The sequence below is a fragment of the Tursiops truncatus genome, chromosome 2, assembly GCF_011762595.2.
Source record: "Tursiops truncatus isolate mTurTru1 chromosome 2, mTurTru1.mat.Y, whole genome shotgun sequence".
In the NCBI taxonomy this organism is placed as follows: Eukaryota; Metazoa; Chordata; class Mammalia; order Artiodactyla; family Delphinidae; genus Tursiops; species Tursiops truncatus.
This window is the reverse complement of record NC_047035.1, coordinates 175,813,099-175,839,519: the sequence shown is the minus strand read 5'-3', so window position 1 is coordinate 175,839,519 and position 26,421 is coordinate 175,813,099. Positions and strand designations below refer to the sequence as shown.

General features: G+C 40.9%; 1 protein-coding gene across 9 annotated transcripts in view; it reads right to left on the bottom strand.

The window, feature by feature from the left end:
- Window positions 1-659: 659 nt before the first annotated feature.
- MPP7 (MAGUK p55 scaffold protein 7) overlaps window positions 660-26,421 on the bottom strand; it is a 263,462-nt gene continuing 237,700 nt past the window's right edge. For 8 of the 9 annotated variants that reach the window (XM_019933608.3, XM_019933607.3, XM_019933604.3 and 5 more), the window contains 5 exons: window positions 22,815-22,895; window positions 7,272-7,365; window positions 6,161-6,269; window positions 4,939-5,082; window positions 660-3,414 (listed from right to left, as the gene is read on the bottom strand). In XM_019933608.3, the coding sequence (XP_019789167.1) occupies window positions 3,235-3,414; window positions 4,939-5,082; window positions 6,161-6,269; window positions 7,272-7,365; window positions 22,815-22,895 (608 nt within the window). In that variant the 3' untranslated portion in view covers window positions 660-3,234. The remainder of the gene's footprint in view (window positions 3,415-4,938; window positions 5,083-6,160; window positions 6,270-7,271; window positions 7,366-22,814; window positions 22,896-26,421) is intronic. The other variant, XM_019933610.3, reaches the window with a different exon arrangement.

Below are 26,421 nucleotides of genomic sequence, written 5' to 3'. Positions count from 1 at the left end.
CATTACACGGATCAATTCTTTCATTTCATGCCCACAACAATCCTATGAGGTAAGCACTCTTATTATCTCCATTATTTTCTGGTGAGAAAACGACAGTGAGATTAAACGAGGTTATGAAACTCGTAATAGGCAGCATCTGAACTCAACAATCCAGCTCCAGATCCCACGCCCCTAACTGCTACATCCTACAGCCTCTCAGTGGAAGCAGAGCTGGGCTAACTTGTTCAGCTGCTTAAGCAAGGTCAGTGCCACTCAGCCTGTCTGTATAAGCAGGTGGCAGTCTGTCCTCACATGCAGAGCTGGAAAAGTCTACTTCGCCTACCTGGAACAGGGGCGGAGGATGTGGGTGCCGCTCAATGCCTGACGGAAAGAGGCGGGGTGGGGTGTCCCCATCACGGACGGGCTGGGACCAACCATGCCATTCTTTGCTCCACAGCTTTAAGTGGCTGGACCGTGTGGGTAAGAGCAAGGCTAGTGAAGTCCACCTCTCCAACAACCTGGATGAAACCAATTAATGTTTGAAACGAATATGAAATTTAATTTTAGACAGAGCCAGTTCAAATATATCACTTGGTGTCATTAAAAAAACAATTTTTTCCACCATTGGAAACAGTGAAGTAGATGCCAAGTGCAAGAGCATCTTCGAGAGAGCACACACATAATTTGAAGATACTTTATTAAGCTCAAAGGTTTTCCATGACTTTTATTTATAAACTCTTACTAGTCAAAAAGAAAATAAATAATAAAACTCTATCTTCAGGAAACTTTTAACAACATAATTTCGTTTTACATGTTTGTCAATTTTAAATTATTACAATTTAGATACATTCAATCATTACACAATGCCAGGAAGGTCAGCCTTAAAGATATCGATAATGTCTATATTGGTAAGTAAAATACTGGTAAAAAAAAAAAAAAAAGATTCCAGTATGTTAATAATGGGAATATGGAATTATCTTCTTGATCTTGGATTTGAAATTCACGGACTTAAAAAACCCAATATTCCTGTTCTCTCAAATAGTGGCTGACACTGTCTCAGAAGCAAGCTGCCTGAAGAACTAGTCTGTCCCTGCTGGAGAGGGAGCTGAGGATGCATAAGTACAGAATCAAGGGCCCTTTGCAACGTTAGTCAGAGGCCATGGAGTTGGCCCTGCCGCATTAAATTTTAACTGAATCTCCTTCTAAGCATCAAGGTGGCCATGTAAACGTCACTCGCAAGACCACGTATGTATATTACCCGATAAAAGATTTTTCAAATTGCTGAAGTACCTCTTTTCATTATTTAAAAAAATACTGCCCAGCTCTCGTGTAAAAAGGGAGAAAGGCTGGACAAATATATTTCTATAACACCTCCACCACCACCACCAAAAAGGACTCCGTTTCTACCACGTTACACTATTTCTACCTCCGCAGAAAAGAATTGAGGCAATTGTCTGTAAATGAAAAAAAGCAAACCAGGTACTATTTGTGAACAAAGAATTTGGACTGCCTAAATTATAATTCATTTCCTAGGAAGTCCTGATTTTTCGGAAATTTCAGTCAATGTTCAAAGAGAATATTCTACCCAAACCACCTGAGGAAGATTTGTACTTTCTTAGACCAGCCACACAACTATAAAGTATGGCTTCAATATTAGATCTGGCAACCCACCAACCCCTTTTTAAACTAAATTGCTTGCTATTTAGTTAATTAACTTAGACCTTGCTGTTTGGATTATGCTGTCAAGTAACAATGTCCGGTTATCTAACTATTTAGCTGTGAGTGTGTATCAAGGTATGAAATTTGACACGTCTGAAGGAAACTCAGTGAGTGACGCTATCAACTGTGCACACAGAACACACTTGTGGATCTGCATATGAATAAAGCTCAAATATTTACATGGAATGTTGACCCTGACTTATAAAACTACTATCTTAAATTATGATGTCTTTACATACTATTTATTTAATGAATAGCCTCATTTGATAATTAAAAAAATATGCCTTTCAAATATTTCATAAATATATAAAATTTCACTACACTCTTTTTCTTTAAACAGGACATCTAAACTCTCTTTACAAATCAACAAAAAATATCGTTTTTTCTGTTTGAAAGTCACAGATGCAATGATTTCTGATTGACAGGGTCTTACGGCATGCAAGAATGGGAGGACATGTTCTCTTATACAACTATGGACATTTCTGGTATTTTGAGCTGTATAATTTACTCGCTGAAGATGAGTAGCATCAAAGAAAAATGAGAGATCCCATCTAAATATTTACAACAAAAGAGTCTTTCTTAAACTTCTTTAAAAATGGCAAGACTAGGATGGTATCCGGCCAGTGTTAAATATTTTGATGACGAAGAAATAACATTACATGAAAAGTTTTCTAAAATATATCTTATAGTGCAATTTAAATATATTGTGATCAATTGCACACATTTGAAAAATGATCACATTTTCTTTAACTGTAGCAGTAACAAGTAAAACCTACTTTCAGAATAGGAATCATTCTTATAATTTATTGGGAAAACCCAAAGCCAGATAACTGGCTCCAGAATTTCTGGTGAGTCCAGAAATGTTGTCTGAGGATTTACAAATAAAAATGTCCTTTGTAATCTTACTTGCCCCAGGATGTCACCATTCTTAAGCCATAAAGAAAGGTTTTTAGTTTCATAAATAGTAATTTTTAAAAGCCCATCTTCCCTTATTAAACATTTGTTGAGTCACTGATATATGCACTCATAAGGCCTTCTCAAACTGTAACTGTGAATATGTTGTGTCTACGTAAGAAAAAGGTTGCACTTGCAGAATCGTAAGAGGACTCGGCCTTACTGCCAGCCCAGGCGCCTCTATGATGATGTCTGGCTCCTGAAGACTGTGAACTGAACGTATTCAGTGGCTGACATGCAAACTCCAAGGCAGTGATGACGTCGGAGACCAGCTGAAGCACTGAACTCCCGTGTACATTCTCCAGCTATGTCTCTCTAAAAAGTTCAACCCCATTCTGGAGATAGAGCTACACAGTCAAGAAAACGAGGATACGGTACTGGGCAGATTTTGACTTTGGACCTTAAACTCAAACACTGTGCTTGAAATAAGGCTGTAAAAAGATACAAACAAAACCAACACATCAATTTTAACCAAGATTGCACATCTTAACAGTGATATAGATTAAAAAACCCTACCACCAAAACGGTAACTGATTTCATCATGCACTCTACAGAAAAGATAATTATGGAAATTTCCCTTAGTTACGAATGCAACCAGCTCACTGGAACCCAGTGGGTATCTGTCTCCAGTTTGTCAAAAGTTGTTTTAAGCTCACTGAAGGCCACGGTGAGATCATCATTTACTATAGTTTTGTCAAAAAGATGACCATATTGACTTTCCATTATCTGGGCAGATTTAATCATTTCTTGAAAGTCTTCTTCCTACAAAAAGAAGTATTTAAACAAACTGGTTAACCAGGCAATTTTATCACGTCACGTCAATGCGAATACTGCACAACTGGTTTATCTAATGTTGTTCTGTGTTCACGGTTTCACCTCAGCCATGAAAGAAAATTATCCTCTTTAACTATAAGTTCTTCAGAAGCCGTAATTTCTAATACCCTCTCTCTCTATTTGCTTGTAACTAAACTGCCCTGACAAGAGGCAAAACTCCTGCCTTACCTAAATTTCAGGATAATTAGTCACTCGCTTATCATTACAGGGATATTTCAGTATTAAAGGAGAATTATTTACCCTTAGGCTTTGCCTGCCTTGTTCACATTTATTCATAGCAAGGAACGTATAACAAACTACTTTTTCAGAGTTGGATACATTTATGAAAGGACACTTATATTATGTCCTTCTACGTCTCAGTAGAAGTGGGAAGTGGGTCAGGGGCCCTTCATACTCACATTTTTGAAACCAGTAAGAATTTTAGTTGATTATAAAACAAGACTATATACATAAACGTGAGTTAAATCTTATGTTATCATTTATTACCTTCATTGAGAAATCTTCACATAGTACAGTACTATAATAAATAGTACAATAACTCTTTATACTGTGACTTCTTGGAGTCTCTTCAGAGTCTACATTTCAATGTCACAGAAGATTTTCACAACAGAAATTTTCATTTTAGTGTTAATCCAGAGGCCTGAGTAATTAACCTCATGTAACAGTACCTGTTCAGCAGGGTTGTGTATTGTCAGTACTTTAGAAAAAAGGTATTTTTAAAATACTGGGAATCAAAAACATTATCTGTACTTGGTACCCACAATTAATAGTTTACAAATTAATACAGACTAAAGTTAAAGATGAGTTAATTAAGAGAGGGAGGGGAAAAAACCTTCTGCCATTACATTTCTCCGCTTTTTATTTTTGAGCCTAAAGTAGAAAACATCGTCTTATGGTTAAAAACAAAAAACAACGAAAGGCCCTGCCAGTCATTCCAGTCATTAACAAACCACGGCTGCCACTTCTGATAACAGTCAAAGAAAATACAAATACAGACTGAATAATGCAAGTCTACTGTCCTGCACCCAAAACGATGCTTTCTCTTTCACTATGCTCAATATGATGTTGATACAAACAGACAAGGCAAGTTATTACATTTTCATCTAGACTATTAATGAGTAATAGTACCTGACTTTGGTATTTTTCCCTTTAAAAATAAGGCTAGTTGAAAACTCAGTGGTCTAACTTTTTACATGTGCCTTCAAAAATTTTATAAGTGTACATAATAGCATACAAAATAGCTTAGAGGCAGTGTAATATGAAGGTCGTTCACAGAAGCCGAGAAAGCAGTCACAGTGCAATCACTGAACGCGAGCGCCTAAATGCAGCTCGGTCTCGCGTGGGTGTTTGGATCTCACCTTCATCTACTGCCGTCTCCCTAATGCAGTCACTACTGCACATATGATTTTAAGTCCCGCTTGTGCACCTTCAGTAAAGCACCCTCGTACTCACCGTAAAGGGCTTTGCAGCGCCTTGCTCATCTCTGCTTGAAATAACCTTCGCATTTTTTCTTGTCTCCCTCAAACGCTCTATCGACGGAGGCTTTATAAATATCACATAGGGCTTAAATTCTAGTGTCCTTAAGTGCTTCACTGTCTGCAATGAAGAAAAGAAGCTTTCTTACATTTCTTCATAATGTCATGAGTAAGTTTTATAACAAAACTGAATTTTCTTTCTAAGGAGAAAATTCCTTAAAATTATTTCCTAATTAAGGTTAGCAGGTCTTTCAATATATTGTTGTTCAATCAGTTGTTGACAATTAAATGTAACAGACACGTCTCAAAAGACGGAGAATGTAACTTGTCTTTAAAAGTGCTTTGAAATATGCCATCATTAATACTGAAGAGAAGCAGCTAAAAATACCAGAAAACTAGTTTTTAGATCTAATACCCAAAAGACGCTATGAGTTAACTTTCTTTACACGGAAGTCTTCCAACCATCCTGTTTAAGCCTCTTCCTGATCTCAGGTTGAGGTCTCCCTCCTCTTTCATTCTGCCCTTCAGAGTCCCCTACAAAGGGCAAGCCCCCTGCTTTTCACGAAGCTCACAGCACTGCCTCTGGGTAGCGAGGAGAATGCTGGGCTGCGTCCCTGCTGGGGGTCTGTGGTGAGACAGGGAAGTGCACTGCTTCACCCACTGGCACTCAGTCCACGTGACATGAGTTCCCAGGGTGCCAGGCGAGCTCTACCTGGCGACTTGTACCTGGTACAGTTCCTGTGAGATGCCCGCGGCTCCTGCCGGGCAGTTTACACTTCTAGAATATTTACAGAACCAAAATCAACGAAAGAGGACTGAGAACCAAAATGTCCACTGTCAAAAATGACGAACACTTATACCAATGCACACGTGAAATACATTGTACATATAACGCAGCACATTTTTAAATACAAAATGCATAGAAGAAATATCTAAGAGACATTATACTTGGCAAACACTGCATCTAAATAAGAGTTACAAACAAATGTCGAGGCCTCCCTGACCCCTGTTTCCCAATAACAACATGGGCTTCTTTTCAGCAGAAACTTCTCAACTGACATTTAAATGCTTTTGTCACCTTAGGAAAGCCACCTACATGCCAGAAGTGAGTAGATTTCAGATTTTCCCCATACTGAAATGCTCAAGAGTGGTAGATTACATGGGCTTCAAGGGTGTTGAATAGGTCACTGTTCACTTACATGAGGCTGAACGTCCAACAAACAAACTTTGTTTTTAGCTAGGACAGACCGAACCGAGTCTATACTTGTGCCGTAATAGTTGTTTTTATATTCACCATATTCAATAAACCTGTAGAAATTAGAATCATTTGTGAATTATATATGGCAGACATAATTCATATATAAAAGATGTTTTTGCTGAATATGTAATTTTTTAAACTGCTTTTAATAAAATAACTAGGTCCAAGTACTCCAGAATGTCAATTTAAAAAAATCTTCTATTTTATTTTTTCAAATCAGTAACACTTGCTTGTATTACACTTAAGCAGAAAAAAAGTACTTTAGTCCAGCAGGACTCTAATGTTTTCCATCACCTCTTTTTCAGAACTAATGCAATGCAATAAAACAGTGAATAAGCCAAACAATAAAAACTACTGAAATTTCACTGCACACGAAAGAACCACCAAGCTCAGCTTTAGAACTCGAGGAGGACTGCCTGGTGGCTAACGCGAGCAGGACAGCTGAGAACGTGCTATAAAAATAAAAACTCAATCGCCGTGCCAAACACAGAAAAGCATTTCGATGTTTCAAGAAAGCCCCACAGTCCCGCAGTAGAGCACACGCTGCTCCCTGACACCCTGAAATACCCACGCTTCAGCACATGGAAACCCAGGGGCTGGGAGGCTCAGCGCTTGCTAGAGGATGTGGTACAAGCAAGATGGTTAACATTACTTTGGTTTGTTGAAGAGCCAATGAGAGAGAGGGAGGTTCGTGGAAAAGACTGGAACTAGGGATCTACTACACAGTTATTAGTTACTAAAATAAAGTTCTATCTAAATTCTACGTTAAGATTCAATTACAGGGGTAGGACGATCTCACAATACTACACTAGCAAAATAATCCCGACACATTCAATTTACCAGATACACAACAGCTCTAGGTTATTAAAAGATTACAGGCAAAGATGGGTAATAACCACTAAGTGAATTATCTTTTTATCAGTTTCAAATATTATTATAAAAATGAAAATTCATTTCAAACGGAAGGGAACCCTCAGTTGTCTACAACTAGACATATGGGCACATGTTTAAAAACAACAGTTATACAAAGATTCTAAAAGAAGTCCACATACTTGTTATTTTGTACATCGGTCTCAAACAAATGCTTGGAAATGAAGACATACTCAACCCCATCACTCTCCTGGCTTCTCCTTGGTCTGGTGGTGTCTGTGGTTTAATTAAAAAGAGTTCAGAAAAGCCTGCATCAGCCACCCTAAGTAAAATACTAAAAAAGAAATTATCATATATTTGATGAAAGGACTTTTCTTAAATAAGATTTTAAAACTTAAAAAGCAAATTAGCTAATAAAATATAGGAATCCCATTAATTCAGTTTTTCCACTGATATTAAAGTTATATTGATTTGAAGATGGATTCAAAATTAAGTTGCATTATGTTTATGCTATTAATTATCTGAAGGAGCTTTAATATGTTAATTAAACAAAAAACGGTATTTCAACCCTTGAGGAAAAACCCCTTTCTTTGGCAAATAATATGCTTATTATTGTCATAAACATCTTCTTGAAATACAAATGAACTTCTAAACTTTCAGCAATTTTGCCTATTTGCTACTGGATTATAATGGAGCAGAAAATAACTTTAAAAACAAACCCCTAAGGAACTGCAGACTCATATGGCACGTGAAAAACTGACTACAGTCCAGCCTTCCTGCTGATTACAACTAAAACCTCTGGACCCAAAACATCTATTTTTGTATTGAGCACTTTGAAAATAAAAAAGGCAGGTAAACTGTGGAAGAGAGTCAAGCGCCCTGGGGAAGGGTTTAACTTTTATTTCCTTTTAGCTTTGCCCTAGGGGTGGGCTCATTCACAGAGCAGCGTGGAGGAATGTGCGCCTAAATTCCAATAGAAGCCCTGACTTCCTGGTGAAAAGGACCAGAAAAAATAACGCCCCTGTGAGCTGAAGAGTGTGCAAGGAACCCAGGAAGGGAGAGAGCTAGAGAAGGAAATACTCTACTTCTGTGCACAAACCAGCACTGGCCTAAGAATAACCCCTAAGCCGTACACATGCAGCCCAGACTCAAAGCAGCAGAGCGAAGCTGTAGGAAGTGAATTAAGATTAGAATACACAAGTCTCAGCCTGATCCGTCAGCAGTGGAAGCACAGAACACAGCCAAACCAATGGAGAGAAGGCTTAGAGAACGGAGCTGAGATCTGCACTATGCACACAAGGTGCAAACCAATCCCTGAACTTCACATGACAGGGCAGACCCAAACCAACACGGCAGACGTTCAGAGAACTGAAGTGAGATTTAAACCATAACCTACAGAAAATGAGGTAAAACTTGCAGTCTAAGCATAAACTAGTCGGTTAGAGCTAAATAAAACATCACCTTTCTCCAGAATATTATAACAGGACCTGGGCTCAACAGAACGTTGCATTCCTGATATCGGGATGCAGTGTTCTATTATTCAACAGAAAAGAACCGAGAAAGGGAGGAGCTTCAAGATGGCGGAAGAGTAAAGACGCGGAGATCACCTTCCTCCCCACAGATACACCAGAAATACATCACACGTGGAACGACTCCTACAGAACACCTACTGAACGCTGGCAGAAGACCTCAGACTTCCCAAAAGGCAAGAACCCCCCCACGTACCTGGGTAGGGCAAAAGAAAAAAGAAAAAACAGAGACAAAAGAATAGGGATGGGACTTGCACCTCAGGGAGGGAGCTGTGAAGGAGGAAAAGTTTCCACACACTAGGAGCCCCTTCGCGGGCGGAGACTGCGGGGGGCGGAGGGGGGAGCTTCGGAGCCGCGGAGGAGGGCGCAGCCACGGGGGTGCGGAGGGCAAAGCGGAGAGATTCCGGCACAGAGGATCGGTGCCGACCGGCACTCACCAGCCCGAGAGGCTCGTCTGCTCCCCCGCCGGGGCGGGCGGGGCTGGGAGCTGAGGCTCGGGCTTCGGTCGGAGCGCAGGGAGGGGACTGGGGTTGGCGGCGTGAACACAGCCTGCAGGGGGTTAGTGCGCCACGGCTGGCCGGGAGGGAGTCCGGGGAAAAGTCTGCACCTGCCGAAGAGGCAAGAGACTTTTTCTTCCCTCTTTGTTTCCTGGTGGCGAGGAGAGGGGATTAAGAGCGCCGCTTAAAGGAGCTCCAGAGACGGGCGCGAGCCGCGGCTAAAAGCACGGACCCCAGAGACGGGCGGGAGACGCTAAGGCTGCTGCTGCCGCCACCAAGAAGCCTGTGTGCGAGCACAGGTCACTGTCCACACCCCCCTTCCGGGGAGCCTGTGCAGCCCGCCACTGCCAGGGTCCCGGGATCCAGGGACAACTTCCCCGGGAGAACGCACGGCGCGCCTCAGGCTGGTGCAACGTCACACTGGCCTCTGCCGCCGCAGGCCCGCCCCGCACTCTGTGCCCCTCCCTTCCCCTGGCCTGAGTGAGCCAGAGCCCCCGAATCAGCGGCTCCTTTAACCCCGTCCTGTCCGAGCGAAGAACAGAAACCCTCCAGCGACCTACACGCAGAGGCGGGGCCAAATCCAAAGCTGAGCCCCTGGGAGCTGTGCGAACAAGGAAGAGAAAGGGAAATCTCTCCCAGCAGCCTCAGCAGCAGCGGATTAAAGCTCCACAATCAACTTGATGTACCTGCATCTGTGGAATACCTGAATAGACAATGAATCATCCCAAATTGGGGAGGTGGGCTTCGGGAGCAACGATATATATATTTTTTTCCCTTTTTCTCTTTTTGTGAGTGTGTATGTGTGTGCTTCTGTGTGAGATATTGTCTGTATAGCTTTGCTTCCACCATTTGTCCTAGGGTTCTGTCTGTCCATTTTTTTTTAACTTAAAAAAATTTTTGTTCTTAATAATTATTTTTCATTTTAATAACTTTATTTTATTTTATTTTACTTTATTATTTTTTCTCTTCTTTCTTTCATTTTTTTCTCCCTTTTATTCTGAGCCGTGTGGAGGACAGGCTCTTGGTGCTCCAGCCAGGCGTCAGAGCTGTGCCACTGAGGTGGGAGAGCCAACTTCAGGACACTGGTCAACAAGAGACCTCCCAGCTCCACATAATATCAAACGGCAAAAATCTCCCAGAGATCTCCACCTCAACACCAGCACCCAGCTGCACTCAACGACCAGCAAGCTACAGTGCTGGACATCCTATGCCAAACAACTAGCAAGACAGGAACACAACTCCACCCATTAGCAGAGAGGCTGCCTAAAATCATAATAAGTCCACAGACACCCCAAAACACACCACCAGACGTGGACCTGCCCACCAGAAAGACAAGATCCAGCCTCATCCACCAGAACACAGGCACTAGTCCCCTTCACCAGGAAGCCTACACAACCCACTGAAACAACCTTAGCCACTGGGGACAGACACCAAAAACAATGGAATCTACGAACCTGCAGCCTGTGAAAAGGAGACCCCACACACAGTAAGATAAGCAAAATGAGAAGACAGAGAAACACACAGCAGATGAAGGAGCAAGATAAAAATGCATCAGACCTAACAAATGAAGAGGAAATAGGCAGTCTACCTGAAAAAGAATTCAGAATAATGATAGTAAAGATGATCCAATATCTTGGAAATAAAATGGAGAAAATACAAGAAACATTTAACAAGGAACCAGAACTAAACAGCAAACAAACAAAGATGAACAACACAATAAATGAAATTAAAAATTCCTAGAAGGGATCAATAGCAGAATAACTGAGGGAGAAGAACGGATAAGTGACCTGGAAGGTAAAATAGTGGAAACAACTACTGCAGAGCAGAATAAAAAAAAAAAGAATGAAAACATTTGAGGACAGTCTCAGAGACCTCTGGGACAACATTAAACGCACCAACATTCGAATTATCGTGGGGTTCCAGAAGAAGAAGAGAAAAAGAAAGGGACTGAGAAAATATTTGAAGAGATTATAGTTGAAAACTTCCCTAATATGGGAAAGGAAATAGTTAATCAAGTCCAGGAAGCATAGAGAGTCCCATACAGGATAAATCCAAGGAGAAACATGCCAAGACACACATTAAGCAAACTATCAAAAATTAAATACGAAGAACAAATATTAAAAGCAGCAAGGGAAAAGCAACAAGTAACACATAAGGGAATCCCCATAAGGTTAGCAGCTGATCGTTCAGCAGAAACTCTGCAAGCCAGAAGGGAGTGGCAGGACATACTGAAAGTGATGAAAGAGAAAAACCTAAAACCAAGATTACTCTACCCAGCAAGGATCTCATTCAGATTTGACAGAGAAATTAAAATCTTTACAGACAAGCAAAAGCTAAGAGAATTCAGCACAACCAAACGAGTTTTACAACACATGCTAAAGGAACTTCTCTAGGCAGGAAACACAAGAGAAGAAAAGGACCTACAATAATAATCCCAAAACAATTAAGAAAATGGGAATAGGAACATACATATCAATAATTACCTTAAATGTAAATGGATTAAATGCTCCAACCAAAAGACACAGACTGGATGAATGGATACAAAAACAAGACCCGTACATATGCTGTCTACAAGAGACCCACTTCAGACCTAGGGACACATACAGACTGAAAGTGAGGGGATGGAAAAAGATACTCCCTGCAAATAGAAATCAAAAGAACACTGGAGTAGCAATTCTCATATCAGACAAAATAGACTTGAAAGCAAAGACTATTACAAGAGACAAAGAAGGACACTATATAATGATAAAGGGATCAAGCCAAGAAGAAGATATAACAATTGTAAATATTTATGAACCCAAGATAGGAGCACCTCAATACACAAGGCAAATACTAACAGCCAAAAAAGGGGAAATCGACAGTCACACAATCATACTATGAGACTTTTAACACACCACTTTCACCAATGGACAGATAATCCAAAATGAAAATAAATAAGGAAACACAAGCTTTAAATGATACATTAAACAAGATGGGCTTAACTGATATTTAAAGGACATTCCATCCAAAACCAACAGAATACACATTCTTCTCAAGTGCTCATGGAACATTCTCCAGGATAGATCACATCTTGGGTCACAAATCAAGCCTTGGTGAATTTAAGAAAATTGAAATTGTATCAAGTATCTTTTCCGACCACAACGCTATGAGACTAGATATGAATTACAGGAAAAAATCTGTAAGAAATACAAACACATGGAGGCAAAATAACACATTACTTAATAACCAAGAGATTACTGAAGAAATCAAAGAGGAAATCAAAAAATACCTAGAAACAAATGACAATGAAAACACAACGACCCAAAACCTATGGGATGCAGCAAAAGCAGTTCTAAGAGGGAAGTTTATAGCAATACAATCCTACCTTAAGAAACAGGAAACATGTAGAATAAACAACCTAACCTTGCACCTAAAGCAATTAGAGAAAGAAGAACAAAAAACCCCCGAAGTTAGCAGAAGGAAAGAAATCATAAAGATCAGATCAGAAATAAATGAAAAAGAAATGAAGGAAACGATAGCAAAGATCAATAAAACTAAAAGCTGGTTCTTTGAGAAGAATAAAATTGATAAACCATTAGCCAGACTCATCAAGAAAAAGAGGGAGAAGACTCAAATCAATAGAATTAGAAATGAAAAAGGAGAAGTAACAACTGACACTCCAGAAACACAAAAGATCATGAGAGATTACTACAAGCAACTCTATACCAATAAAATGGACAACCTGGAAGAAATGGACAAATTCTTAGAAATGCACAACCTGGCAAGACTGAATCAGGAAGAAATAGAAAATATGAACAGACCAATCACAAGCACTGAAATTGAAACTGTGATTAAAATCTTCCAAAAAACAAAAGCCCAGGACCTGCTGGCTTCACAGGTGAATTCTACCAAACATTTAGAGAAGAGCTAACACCTATCCTTCTCAAACTCTTCCAAAATATAGCTAGGGAGGAACACTCTCAAACTCATTCTACGAGGCCACCATCACCCTGATACCAAAACCAGACAAGGATGTCACAAAGAAAGAAAACTACAGGCCAATATCACTGATGAACATAGATGCAAAAATCCTCAAAATACTAGCAAACAGAATCCAACAGCACATTAAAAGGATCATACACCACAATCAAGTGGGGTTATCCCAGGATTGCATGGATTCTGCAATACATGCAAATCAGTCAACGGGATACACCATATTAACAAACTGAAGGGGAAAAAGCATATGATCATCTCAATAGATGCAGAGAAAGCTTTTGACAAAATTCAACACCCATTTATGATAAAAACCCTGCAGAAAGTACGCACAGAGGAACTTTCCTCAACATAATAAAGGCCATATATGACAAACCCACAGTCAACATCGTCCTCAATGGTGAAAAACTGAAACCATTTCCCCTAAGATCAGGAACAAGACAAGGTTGCCCACTCTCACCATTCTTATTCAACATAGTTTTGGAAGTTTTAGCCATAGCAATCAGAGAAGAAAAGGAAATAAAAGGAATCCAAATTGGACAAGAAGTAAAGCTGTCACTGTTCGCAGATGACATGATACTATACATAGAGAATCCTAAAGATGCTACCAGAAGACTACTAGAGCTAATCAATGAATTTGGTAAAGTAGCAGGATACAAAATTAATGCACAGAAATCTCTGGCATTCCTATACACTAATGATGAAAAATCCGAAACTGAAATCAAGGAAACACTCCCATTTATCACTGAAACAAAAAGAATAAAATATCTGGGAATAAATGTACCTAAGGAGACAAAAGACCTGTATACAGAAAATTATAAGACACTGATGAAAGAAATGAAAGATGATACAAATAGATGGAGAGATATACCATGTTCTTGCACTGAAAGAATCAACATTGTGAAAATGACTCTACTACCCAAAGCAATCTACAGATTCAATGCAATCCCTATCAAACTACCACTGGCATTTTTCACAGAACTAGAACAAAAAATTTCATAATTTGTATGGAAACATAAAAGACCCCGAATAGCTCAATCAATCTTCAGAACGAAAAACGGAGCTGGAGGAATCAGGCTCCCTGACTTCAAGCTATACTACAAAGCTACAGTAATCAAGACAGTATGGTACTGGCACAAAAAGAGAAAGATAGATCAATGGAACGGGATAGAAAGCCCAGAGATAAACCCATGCACATATGGTCACCTTATCTTTGATAAAGGAGGCAGGAATGTACAGTGGAGAAAGGACAGCCTGTTCAATAAGTGGTCCTGGGAAAACTGGAGAGGTACATGTAAAAGTATGAGATTAGAACCATCCCTAACACCATAGACAAAAATAAACTCAAAATGGACTAAAGACCTAAATGTAAGGCCAGAAACTATCAAACTCTTAGAGGAAAACATAGCCAGAACACTCTATGACATAAATGACAGCAAGATCCTGTTTGACCCACCTCCTAGAGAAATGGAAATAAAAACAAAAATAAACAAATGGGACCTCATGAAACTGCAAAGCTTTTGCACAGCAAAGGAAACCATAAACAAGACCAAAAGACAACCCTCAGAATGGGAGCAAATATTTGCAAATGAAGCAACTGACAAAGGATTAATCTCCAAAATATACAAGCAGCTCATGCAGCTCAATATCAAACAAACAGCCCAATCCAAAAATGGGCAGAAGACCTAAACAGATATTTCTCCAAAGAAGATACACAGATTGCCAACAAACACATGAAAGGATGCTCAACATAACTAATCATTAGAGAAATGCAAATCAAAACTGCAATGAGGTATCACCTCATACCAGTCAGAATGGCCATCATCAAAAAATCTACAAACAATAAATGCTGGAGAGGGTGTGAAGAAAAGGGAAGCCTCTTGCACTGTTGGTGGGAATGTTACTTGATAGAGCCGCTACGGAGAACAGTATGGAGGTTCCTTAAAAAACTGAAAATAGAATTACCGTATGACCCAGCAATCCCACTAGTGGGTATATACCCTGAGAAAACCATAATTCAAAAAGAGACATGTACCACAATGTTCACTGCAGCTCTATTTACAATAGCCAGGACATTAGGAAGCAACCTAAGTGTCCACCGACAGATAAATGGATAAAGAAGATGTGGCACAGATATAGAATGGAATATTACTCAGCCATAAAAAGATACGAAATTGAGTTATTTGTAGTGAGGTGGATGGACCTAGAGTCTGTCATACAGAGTGAAGTAAGTCAGAAAGAGAAAAACAAATATCGTATCCTAACACATATATGGAATCTAAAAAAAAAAAAAAGGTTCTGAAGAACCTAGGGGCAGGACAGGAATAAAGAAGTAGCCATAGAGAATGGACTTGAGGACATGGGCGGGGGAAGGGTAAGCTGGGGTGAAGTGATAGAGTGGCATGGACATATATACACTACCAAATGTAAAACAGGTAGCTGGTGAGAAGCAGCCGCATAGCACAGGGAGATCAGCTCGGTGCTTTGTGACCACCTAGAGGGGTGGGATAGGCAGGGTGGGAGGGAGGCTCAAGAGGGAGGGGATATGGGGATATACGTATACGTATAGCTGATTCACTTTGTTATACAGCAGAAACTAACACACCAGTGTAGAGCAATTATATTCCAATAAAGATGTTAAAAAAAAAAGAAAAAGAGATCAGACTTGTGATTATCAGAAGTGGTGGGAGGGTTTGGAGGTAGGTAGGGGGGCAGGATGAAGGTGGTCAAAAGGGACTAACTTCCAGTTATAAAATAAGTAAGTATTGGGCATGTAATGTACACCATGATGATTATACGTAACACTGATGCACTGTATATATGAAAGTTGCTAACAGAATGGATCCTAAAATTTCTCATCACAAGGAAAAAAACTTTTCTTTCTCTGTCTTTTGTTTTTGGTATCTATATGAGATGATTCTATAACTCAACTTATGTTGGTGATCACTGTGCAATATATGTAAGTGAACACCTTATGCTGTACACCTTAAACTTACAGTGTTATATATCAGTTATATCTCAATAAAACTGAAAAACAAAAAATATAATTTTAACAGAAAAAGAATTAACAAAATAGAAAAAAAGACAATAAAGAAAAACGAACAAAATTTTAAAATCTAATTACACTGATCAAGAAAAAAAGAGAAAATCACCTATATAAAGAATGAAAAAGGGGTTATTACCACAGAGCCTCTGGATATTAAAAAGGATAAGAGAATATTATGTTCTATTTAATGCCAACATATTCGATAGTTTAGATGAAATGGACAAATTTCCTGAAAAATACAATGAATCAAAATTGAAATAAGAGGAGACAAAAAATCTAAACATCCCTGCATCTATTACATAAATCAAATTTACTTTTAAAAACCTTCCCCAAAAGAAAGCTTCAGGCCTAGATGACAGATGATGCCTATCAATCAGTCAAGGATGAAATAACACTAATCTTACATGAACATTTTTTGCAGGTAGGAGGAGGAATCATTGCTTAAATTCATTTTATGATATTAGTACAATCATAATAGCAAAATCTAACACATTAGAAAATAAGATTATAGACAAATATGCATCATATTTAGGCACAAGACTCCTTAACAATTTTAGCAAGTCAAATTCTATTTGTGTATATATATAGAAAGATTCCGGATTATAAGAAAGGTTGTCTTAACACCTGAAAGTCAATGGAATTCACCCTATTAACAGAATGAAAGATAAGACACAATCATTTCAATATATGCAGGAAAAGAATTAGAAAAAAATTCAACACCCATCTGTGATAAAAGGTCTTGGCAAACAAAGGTCATCAATGAGTCAACATCACACTTAATGGTAATAGACTGAATTTCTCCTGAGGTCAGGAACACGGCAAGTCTGCTAAACAATAACACAACAAGATAACTTGAAATGGATCAAGACCCAAATGTAAAACCTAGAACTATAAAACTTGTAGGAGAAACAGGAGGATGTCTTTGTGAACTTGAGATAGTAAAGAATTTTTAGATAGAACATAAAAGAAAATATATGTGATAATTTAGACTTTTTCAAAATTAAAAATTTTGCTTTTTGAACAACACCATGAAGAACTAACAAGGCAAGCCACACAGACTGGAAGAAAACATCTGTAACCCATTTATCAGATAAAGAACACTTTCAGAATATACAAAGACCTCTCAAAAGTCAGTAACAGCCCAAATGATAACATCACAGTCACGAGTTAAATGCAAATTGAAGTACAATGCGACATCACTACACACATTGCACTGACAAAAATTTAAGACCGACTATACCAAGAGTCGACAAGGACATGGAGCAACTGGGTCTTATATACACTGCTAGTCGGTTGTAAAAGGGCATAACCACTCTGGAAAACAGTTTCTTAAAAAATTGAACCTACAGTTACCATATGACTCAGCCATTCTACTTCTACTTATTTACTCAGGAGAAACAAATCAATACGTCCATCAAAAGACTTGAATACAATGCCCATAGTAGGTTTACTTGTAATAGTCAAAAATGTGGGGAAACCCCCAAGTATCCATCAACAGGTGACTGGATGGATAGACAAACTGTGGTATCTCCACGCAGCAGACTACTCGGCAATTCAAAGGGATGAATTACTGATCTATGAAACAACACGGGTGAATCTCAAACTCATCAAGGTGAGTGAAATAAGCCAGGTGAAAAAGAAAAGAATGGAGGAACGTACTGTATAATTCTATTCATAAGAAGTGCTAGATATTCAAACTAATCTTACAGTGACAGAATGCAGATCAGTGGTTGCCTGGGGACAGGGGTGGAAGGATGGATTACAAAGGGCCCAGGGACGTTTTCTGAGATGGAAATTTCATTATGTTGACTGTGGTGATGATTTTGCGTGTGTGTATATAGGTGATCTAATTGTACATTTTAAATATGTGCAGTTTATTTATTTTAATTATATCTCAATAATGCTATAAAAGGAAAAATAAGGGAAGTGGGGAAAAAAGTAACCGAACACAAAAAGGAATAGATTTATAAAACCAAATGAGTTTAAATTACATTCAAAATTTAAATTCCCTGCTATTTAGTTAGCAAGCGTATTTTAACACAACGCTCAGAGCTGCTGGAGGGGCATCAAGAGGTGGTGCTGTCCTTTACAGAAGGTCACTTGCTTTGCTGAACAGCATGGAATACTGATAAATTTAATTCTACCATAAAAGCTGAGAATGGGGCTTCCCTGGTGGCGCAGTGGTTGAGAGTCCGCCTGCCGATGCAGGGGACACGGGTTCGTGCCCCGGTCTGGGAAGATCCCACATGCCGCGGAGCAGCTGGGCCCGTGAGCCATGGCCGCTGAGCCTGTGCGTCCGGAGCCTGTGCTCTGCAACGGGAGAGGCCACAACAGTGAGAGGCCCGCGTACCGCAAAAAAAAAAAAAAAAAAGAAAAGAAAAAAAAAAAAAAAGCTGAGAATGAATTTCACAGCGGAAAAACAGACTCTATTAAAGTGTACATAACATAATACGCACCCAAGAATATACATGATACTAAAGTTAGTGCAAGACCCTCCTTCGGAGCTTAGGGCTGATATTCATTTATTACTTCATTGTTATTGCCGTTGCTGCTATTCCTTTAGCAAATAGCAGGCTTAAGAAAAATGTCCTGCTGACAATCAAAACCGAGGATTTCGTGTGCAGTAATCTGTCTCTCATGAACTGAGAAAAGATTGAATAAAACTATTCAATTTTAGGGCTTCCCTGGTGGCACAGTGGTTGGGAGTCCGCCTGCCGATGCAGGGGAGGCGGGTTCGTGCCCCGGTCCGGGAGGATCCCACATGCCGCGGAGCGGCTGGGCCCGTGAGCCATGGCCGCTGAGCCTGCGCGTCCGGAGCCTGTGCTCCGCAACGGGAGAGGCCACAACAGTGAGAGGCCCGCGTACCGCAAAAAAACAAAAAAACAAAAAAACAAAAACAAAAAACCCCACAAACTATTCAATTTTAATGGCAGAACACTGAAAGTCTGGAACACACAGTTTAAGGGTTACTGCACGGACACATGCAACCCCTTGGGAGGGTTAAAAATATTATTAGACCCAGATCAAGTGAATAAGACATTTATGACACTGCTAAACACAGTTACAAGGTAACACATCTACAACCAAATTGCGTATCATGATCAACCTGAACTATCCAGGTCTGATGTGGTTTTACCGGTGAGGAATTTACTGCCTAACTGTAACGAGGCACCGTAGGAATCTCATACGCTCGTTAACGTGAGCAATCCTGAATCAGAGGTCAGAAAACGCTTACGAGAAGGAATTAGAAGGCAAAGATGGGCATCAAACCACAACACAGGCCACTACCTCGCCATGACTCACTGTTTAAGTGCCATGTTTATCGGTTAAAAGAAACATCAAACAAACATGAAATGAACTCCACTGTCTTCCTGTGCTCCCAACAAAACCCCGGAATAACCACCATGGTGAGAGGAGAAGAAAAAAAAAAGTTTTAACTGGTCCCCTAACTTGCAATATACATACATATTTTTAGAAATCTCAACAGAGGTGTCCTATCTACAAAGAAGTGTTCTAGAGCAAGAGGCCTTTGAAGCCTCTGACAACACGTAACCGTAACATATACCTTCATGGGAAACCACAGAGAGTGCTTAACAGGTGTGGCTGGCTGCGAGAGCACCCGCACTCCAGACTATACACACTCTGGAATCCATCAAGTATTTGATATCCACTCTAACAACGCTTTGTTAACTTTTAATTTACTGAAAAAGCCTTTTGAAGGACTATGTTAATAGCCATATAGACTTGTTATGATAAACTGGGGCCTTAAAACGATGTTGATGCTGCTTATCAAGGATGAAATTTCCCACACAGAAGCATCTTTAGGCAGAAATCAGGGGCTCTGACCACTTTCTTTAAAAGCAACCTGGCATGTTTAATATGGCTATGTGGATCATTTAAAAAGTTCATATAGGTTGTTCGTCCATTTTAGCACGAAAGAAATAGCATTTACCTAATTTAGCATCCCTTCAAAAAGTTTTTTTTTTAAATTGAAATAATCATAGATTCACAATAAGTTGCAAAAATAGCACATAGAGGCCTCATGTAACCATCACTCAGCTTCTTCCAAGGGTAACACCTTCCATAACTATAGTACATATCAAAACCAGGACATTAACTAAATCAACAATTAACTACCAAGTGTTTCTTTTTTATGTTTAAAAACCTGAACTATAATATACAGAGAAGTTCCCATGGGAGCCCGATGAATCTTCACATATCAAATACACCTGTGTAACCAGTACTCTGAAGAAGAAAATTGCCAGGACGCAGAACCCCCTCCAACCCACCTCCTCAAGATTTCTAACAGCACGTATTAGCACTGCCTTTCCTGCATTTATAAAAAGGGCGTCATAAGCGCATTCTCTTTTGCGTCTGTCGACCTCTTTTCGCTCAGCGTAATGTTTGTGGGAGTCATGTGTACTTCTGCATGCGGTAGCAGATTATCACTGCATTACAACATCCCTCTGTGTGAATATACCACCATTTGCTTATCCAGTCTACTACTGATGGGCACTGGGGTAGCTTCCAGTTTTGAGCTCTTCTGAGTACCGTTTCTATGCATGTCTGAGTACATATTGTATGCGTTTCTGGGAGGAGTGTCCTAGGAGCGGAGCGGCTGGGTCACAGGGTTTTGCATTTGCTCAGCCTCAACAGATCCGTAGTTTTCCAAAGTGGCTGAATTACTCTGCTTCCCCACCCCAGCAATGTGCGAGAGTTCCACTGCTCCCAATCTTTTCCATTTACCCCTTCTGGTGGATATCTGGTACATTTTTTGGAACAGAGAATTTAAACATCAAACAGAACACCGGTGGTATAATCAAGGCAATAATTTTTCTCCAGATGATCACGACTCTACCTAAAAGTCTTTTACAAAACAAAGCAATCTAAAATTCCAAAACTGCTCTTAAAGTATCTTCTTAATTAATTAAATCATCCTCATTTGATGCTGTGGCTGTATTTCTCACACATGACTGACACAGTGAATCACCTGGGATACGAGCTATAAATACAGATTTGCAGGAATTCTGTCAGGTCTCCAGAAGGAGAATCTCTTTGGAAAGGCCTTGTAATCTTTTCATAAGAACCTCAGGAGACTCTTATTATCAGGCAAGTATGGAAAACACTGCGTTCTGGGGATCTCTTGACATTAACACCTGTTTAAAAAGGAAAATTACTCCTTTAGGGATTTCTTTGGAGAGTCTCAGCCCCAGAACATTTCTGGATGTTGTTAACTTCTATAACAACTTCAGATGCAAACAGTATTTTAATAGTTGGATTAACTGAGTCCAAAGTGCCCTGAGTAATACCAAAATTATCATGGAGGGTTACATTTGATAGGCAGCCTTATTAACCTTTATCCTCTTCAAAAGAAATTAGTTTTTACTACTAATTGGGCTACAGTAAAGAGAATCTGGAGTTGCAAAGGGCTGCGCAGCATTAAATGGTAGGGAGAACGTGAGACCTGGCTTCAAATCCAAGTGCAGCTATTGCCTATGGGACCTCTGAGTCAATCAAAGTATCGTTTCACCTGTTTCCTCCTCTGTGACATGGAGATATTGCCCATCTTACACCGTTGTTGGGAGGGCAAAATAAGACAAATAAGGGCAATGAAGACACAGTAGGAAATTAATTGGTTTTTTTCCTTTCTAATCTGTTTTCCATCTTCTAGGTTTCTTCTGTAATTGCTCACCTGTAAGCTTAACAGTTGTTTTGTAAAATGTTCTAATGACTTGTATATTGCAATTCAGCTTTTGTGAGAGAAGTACATAATTAAAGTAGAAATAAAAAGAAACTGTTTAATTCCATATTTCCAGTGTCCTTTACTTTCATCTCTGTTGGTAGAAACCAGCAGCCCTATACCTTACGGCTGAAAATGATTACAAACAATAACTTGGAAAAATGCAGTAACAAGGCGTAACAAGGTAACAGAAAACTATAATTTTAAAATAAAGTTCAACTAGTCCAAAACTAGAGAACATTGCTAAGGGCATTATACAATCGACTTTTTTTTAAACATTACTAAAACCACTTAAAAAGCCAACATTTAATCTAGTCTTTTAGATGGTTCCCTAACATCAACCTATTAAGTAGTCAAATGGCATTTATTCTGGGTGTCAAAATGCTTCCAGGATCACATTTCACTTGTAAGAATGCCTGTGAAAACCACTTTTATAAAAATAGACCTAATTCTGTATACTGAAAAGAAGCCTACCACATTTGGATATATGGCCATGAAAAATTACTATTGCCAATTACTACAATATGAAAAGTAATTAAGAAACGTTTATAAGAAGCCTCCTTCACTCTCTGCAGTTTGGCCCTTCTAATCTTAAAGCTCATTGAAAACTCTGGAAATTGAAGAAGCAGAATAAACTTCTACTGAGCAGAAAACTTGTAAGTAATAATTTGACGTCATACCTGTATTAAAATCCACCATAAAAAATGCGAGTAGGGAAGCTGAAAGCAACAAACACCTTGCCAGTGATCTGTGTCATCTGGGGCAAACCCCTTAACTCTTGTGCCTCAGTTTCCTCCTCTGTAAAATGTGGACACTGTCACTCCCTACGCCCCAGGGCTGTGGTGAGGTCTACATGTGAGTGCTGACAGCAGGGCTCTGCAGCACACATGCTGGGTATGTGCTGGGCCAGCAGTAGTAGCAGCAAACGGCACAGAACTTACGGGGCACCGTCACGCCGTAGTGCTGTGTGTCACTGATCAGCAGCTTTCGTTTCAGTTCATTCAAACCTACCCCTACAGGACCTGAAAAACAGGAAAACAGAAATTCACTCCTGAACAGAACACCATATAAACATTGCTATGATTGACATGATCCGTTAAGACAGACTGAAAACGTGTATCCAACTTCACATGCATCCCAAGTCAACAGATTATCTCTAGTTAAGTTGTACGTAAGAAAAAACTAGGAGTTATTTGCTTGATTTTCTTTGTGTTTCTTTATTTTTCCTGGTTTTTTTGTATTTCGCTTTTCTACTTTTTAAATTTAAATCCCCATCTTTCCATTAAAAAGATTAGAAATCTTTGTTTTAAATGAAACATTCAAGAGTATCTGAGTACATTAACAGGTAATGGTATCCCGAAGAGCTTAAAAAATAAGTGCACCTAAAAAAAAGGAATTACACAATTTTAAACGTTTTTGGATCCTAATAAAAGAAAATCTTTGAACCTTGATTTTATTTTAGGTGCAAACACCTAACCGCGCATTTTAAACTTGCAAAACCATCAGTGCAACGCCAAGCTCCTCTGCAGCACTGTTTATTCTCAGTTGGTCCTTGAGCCTTTGAAAACTTACACAGACCTGATGTACTTCAATCGGTGTGCACATACTAACACCTGTCGTGAACAAGGCACACAGTAAACGCTGGGAAGATTAAAAGATAAGTGAAGTCCGCCTTCGGAGAAAGTAACTGGGTTGGGAGAGTCACACAGAATGAACAGACTGGGGCCAGAAAACGAAGAGTGGTTTCAAATATGAGTCTGAAATCAAGAGTTAGAAGGGCACAAGCCCCAGACGCCTAGCTTCTCACAGCCCTGCCATCGAGGTCTATCTGGTGACGGTGTTACGCCTTGAGCAGAACGCAAGCCGCAGGGCCAGACTGCCCTCCGTTACATGCCCATCCTCAACACTCCCTCACCTGGCGACACCCGTGCTGTGGTCTGAATGTCTGTGTCCCCCCCAGATTCACATGTTGGAACCCTAACGCAACGTGATGCTGTTGGAAGCAAAGGTCTCTGGGGGGTTCTGAGGTCACGAGGGTGGAGCCCCCATAAACGGGCTTAGTGCTCTTATAGGAGATGTCACAGAGCCCCCTAGCGCCTGGCCATGTGAGGACACAAGGAGAGAAGGGAGCCCTCGCCCCCACTGCTGGCATCCTGAGCTCCGACTTCCAGCCTCCGGAACCGTGAGAAATCAATGTCTGTCGTCTATAAGCCACCTGGGCTGTGATATTTTGCTGGGTTGGCCTGAAAGGACTAAGACACTGGACACGTTCTCGTCCTTGAGCCCTGGCTGGACTTCATTCTAATCCTAAAAGGAACCATGCTCCCTTTCTTGGGCGGAATAATGAAAACCCACGTCTAGTAACTAGCACCGCACCCAGGTATTCAAGGGTTCATTCCCTTGCCTACTTACTCTTCCAGGCTTTGAAAAGCATGGGGTTTTATGCTGGACAATGGAGAACACCCAGGAGGACAGAGCAGAGCGGCTGGGGGTCTGGGTGGGGGCGAGCTGGGAGCAAGACGAAGGGGCCTCCGCCTGCACAAACTGACCTGCCCCCAGCTGGCCACTCGCCAGCGCCGTCCACCTTCCCACACGCGGCTGCGGGGGGCCAGCTCTCTGCCCCAGGACAGTGGTTCTCAAGTCTCTCTCTAAAATGAATACTCTGGGGCTTCCCTGCTGGCGCAGTGGTTGAGAGTCCGCCTGCTGATGCAGGGGACACGGCTTCGTGCCCCGGTCCGGGAAGACCCCACATGCCGCGGAGCGGCTGGGCTCGTGAGCCATGGCCGCTGAGCCTGCGCGTCCGGAGCCTGTGCTCCACAACGGGAGAGGCCACAGCAGTGAGAGGCCCGTGTACCCCCTCGCCAAAAAAAAGAAAAAAAAAAAAAGAATACTCTGTAATATCCCAGTTTTATCCTGAAATGGCATTCACAGCTGATATAACTTGCTAGTGCATATACTTTCTCCCTCCAAATTAATATAACGCCCTAGCTGTAATATATGAAGGATCAAAAAGTAATTTACAATAAAACAATGTGTATTTCGATATGTAAATGCTCGGGCATGACTGGAGAAAATGAAGTCAGATGTCTGCACCTACTTATTCTAAATAAGTCTGGACTTCAGCGTAATAAAAAGACTAGCAGCCATCCTGTACCAGAAAGAACAGGAGATGAAAGCCCAAGGATACAGGTGAACATCAGAATAAAGTCTAGCAACTCGATGGAAACACAGATGGGTCTTACTGGAATATGATAAGGAAAGAGAGGAAAAAGCAGCCTTAATAAGGAAACAGGGATACAACACATCAAGGCTATCAAAGAGAAGAAAATAAAACTTTTACAAAGAACGTGCAGTGTATGCGCAAGTGCAGCGTAAAAATAATTCCCCTGAGATGGGACAGGTGAGTCATCTATGAGTCCCTCAGCGTCTGGCATGACACTGGGAAGTCGTGTGGGATGCAGGACAGGTTTCTGTTCCATAGAAATGTCAGGTGTACATCCCCGGCGTCCTCAGCCATTTGCATAAAGAAAAGGTGCGCTCACAAAAGTCCACGGTTCTCCGCGGCAGGTGGTCCTGCCCCGTCTGGGACCACTGCTCTCGTCACCTCTGCACCCCAATCCTGCCGTCATCGGGGGCGACTTCAACACCCCTGCAGAGAGCCTACTTCCTCTCTACTTCACTTCAACCACAAACTACGCAAACCCTGACTCTGCCTCACTAGGAGCTATTTCATCACTACAATATTAGATTCAGGCTTCCCCGTGTGAGACCCCGATCCCTGATCATTAGCCCTCCCACTCAGTTATTCCTCCTCTTATCAAAAGGATCGCCAGTGTTTTCTTTCTTTTTGTCTAACAGCCCTTCGGGTCTTCACTTCTTTGGGCTGTGGTATCTCCCACTATCTTGCTAATACCCTCAAAGCTCTTACACGCTGGCCTTTATCACACTTGTCACGGAAACTTCCAGTCCAAGGTCAATCTCATGGCTGCTCTACACGTCTGCGCCTGGACTGAGAAAGCCCGTACAACGGGAGCAGGGATGCACACACTGTGCTCCCCACAGAGCTCAGACCTCTGGGCTCTCCAGCAGTTACCCAGTTTTCCTGATTGGATTTCCCGGGTCACCATGTGGTCCCATCCCAACCCTCTAATCTCCTCTCTCCTCACACCTAGAACCTCCTCTCTCCTCACACCTAGAACCTCCCCTCTAATCTAACAATTGTCAAAGGCTGTCGATCTTCCCTCCTGAAGATCCTCAGAGTTGCGACGCGCCACCGCTGGCACCCGAGCCCGGACACCTCATCTGTGCCCCTCTCCTGAGTCAGCCTCCGAGCAGCACCGTCTGCTCAGCAGGCAGCACCCCTCTGCTCAGCAGGCAGCACCGTCTTTCTGAGAACGCCAGCACACGCACTTCCTCAGTCCTCTCCACAGAGCTGCGCGCCTACACCCAGCCGCCAGCCGCAGCCCCTCGTAGGGGGTCTCCTCCCGCGTCTTCACCTCTCCTGCACTCTGTTTCACGCTCCTTCCCATCAGTACTGGAAATTCACAC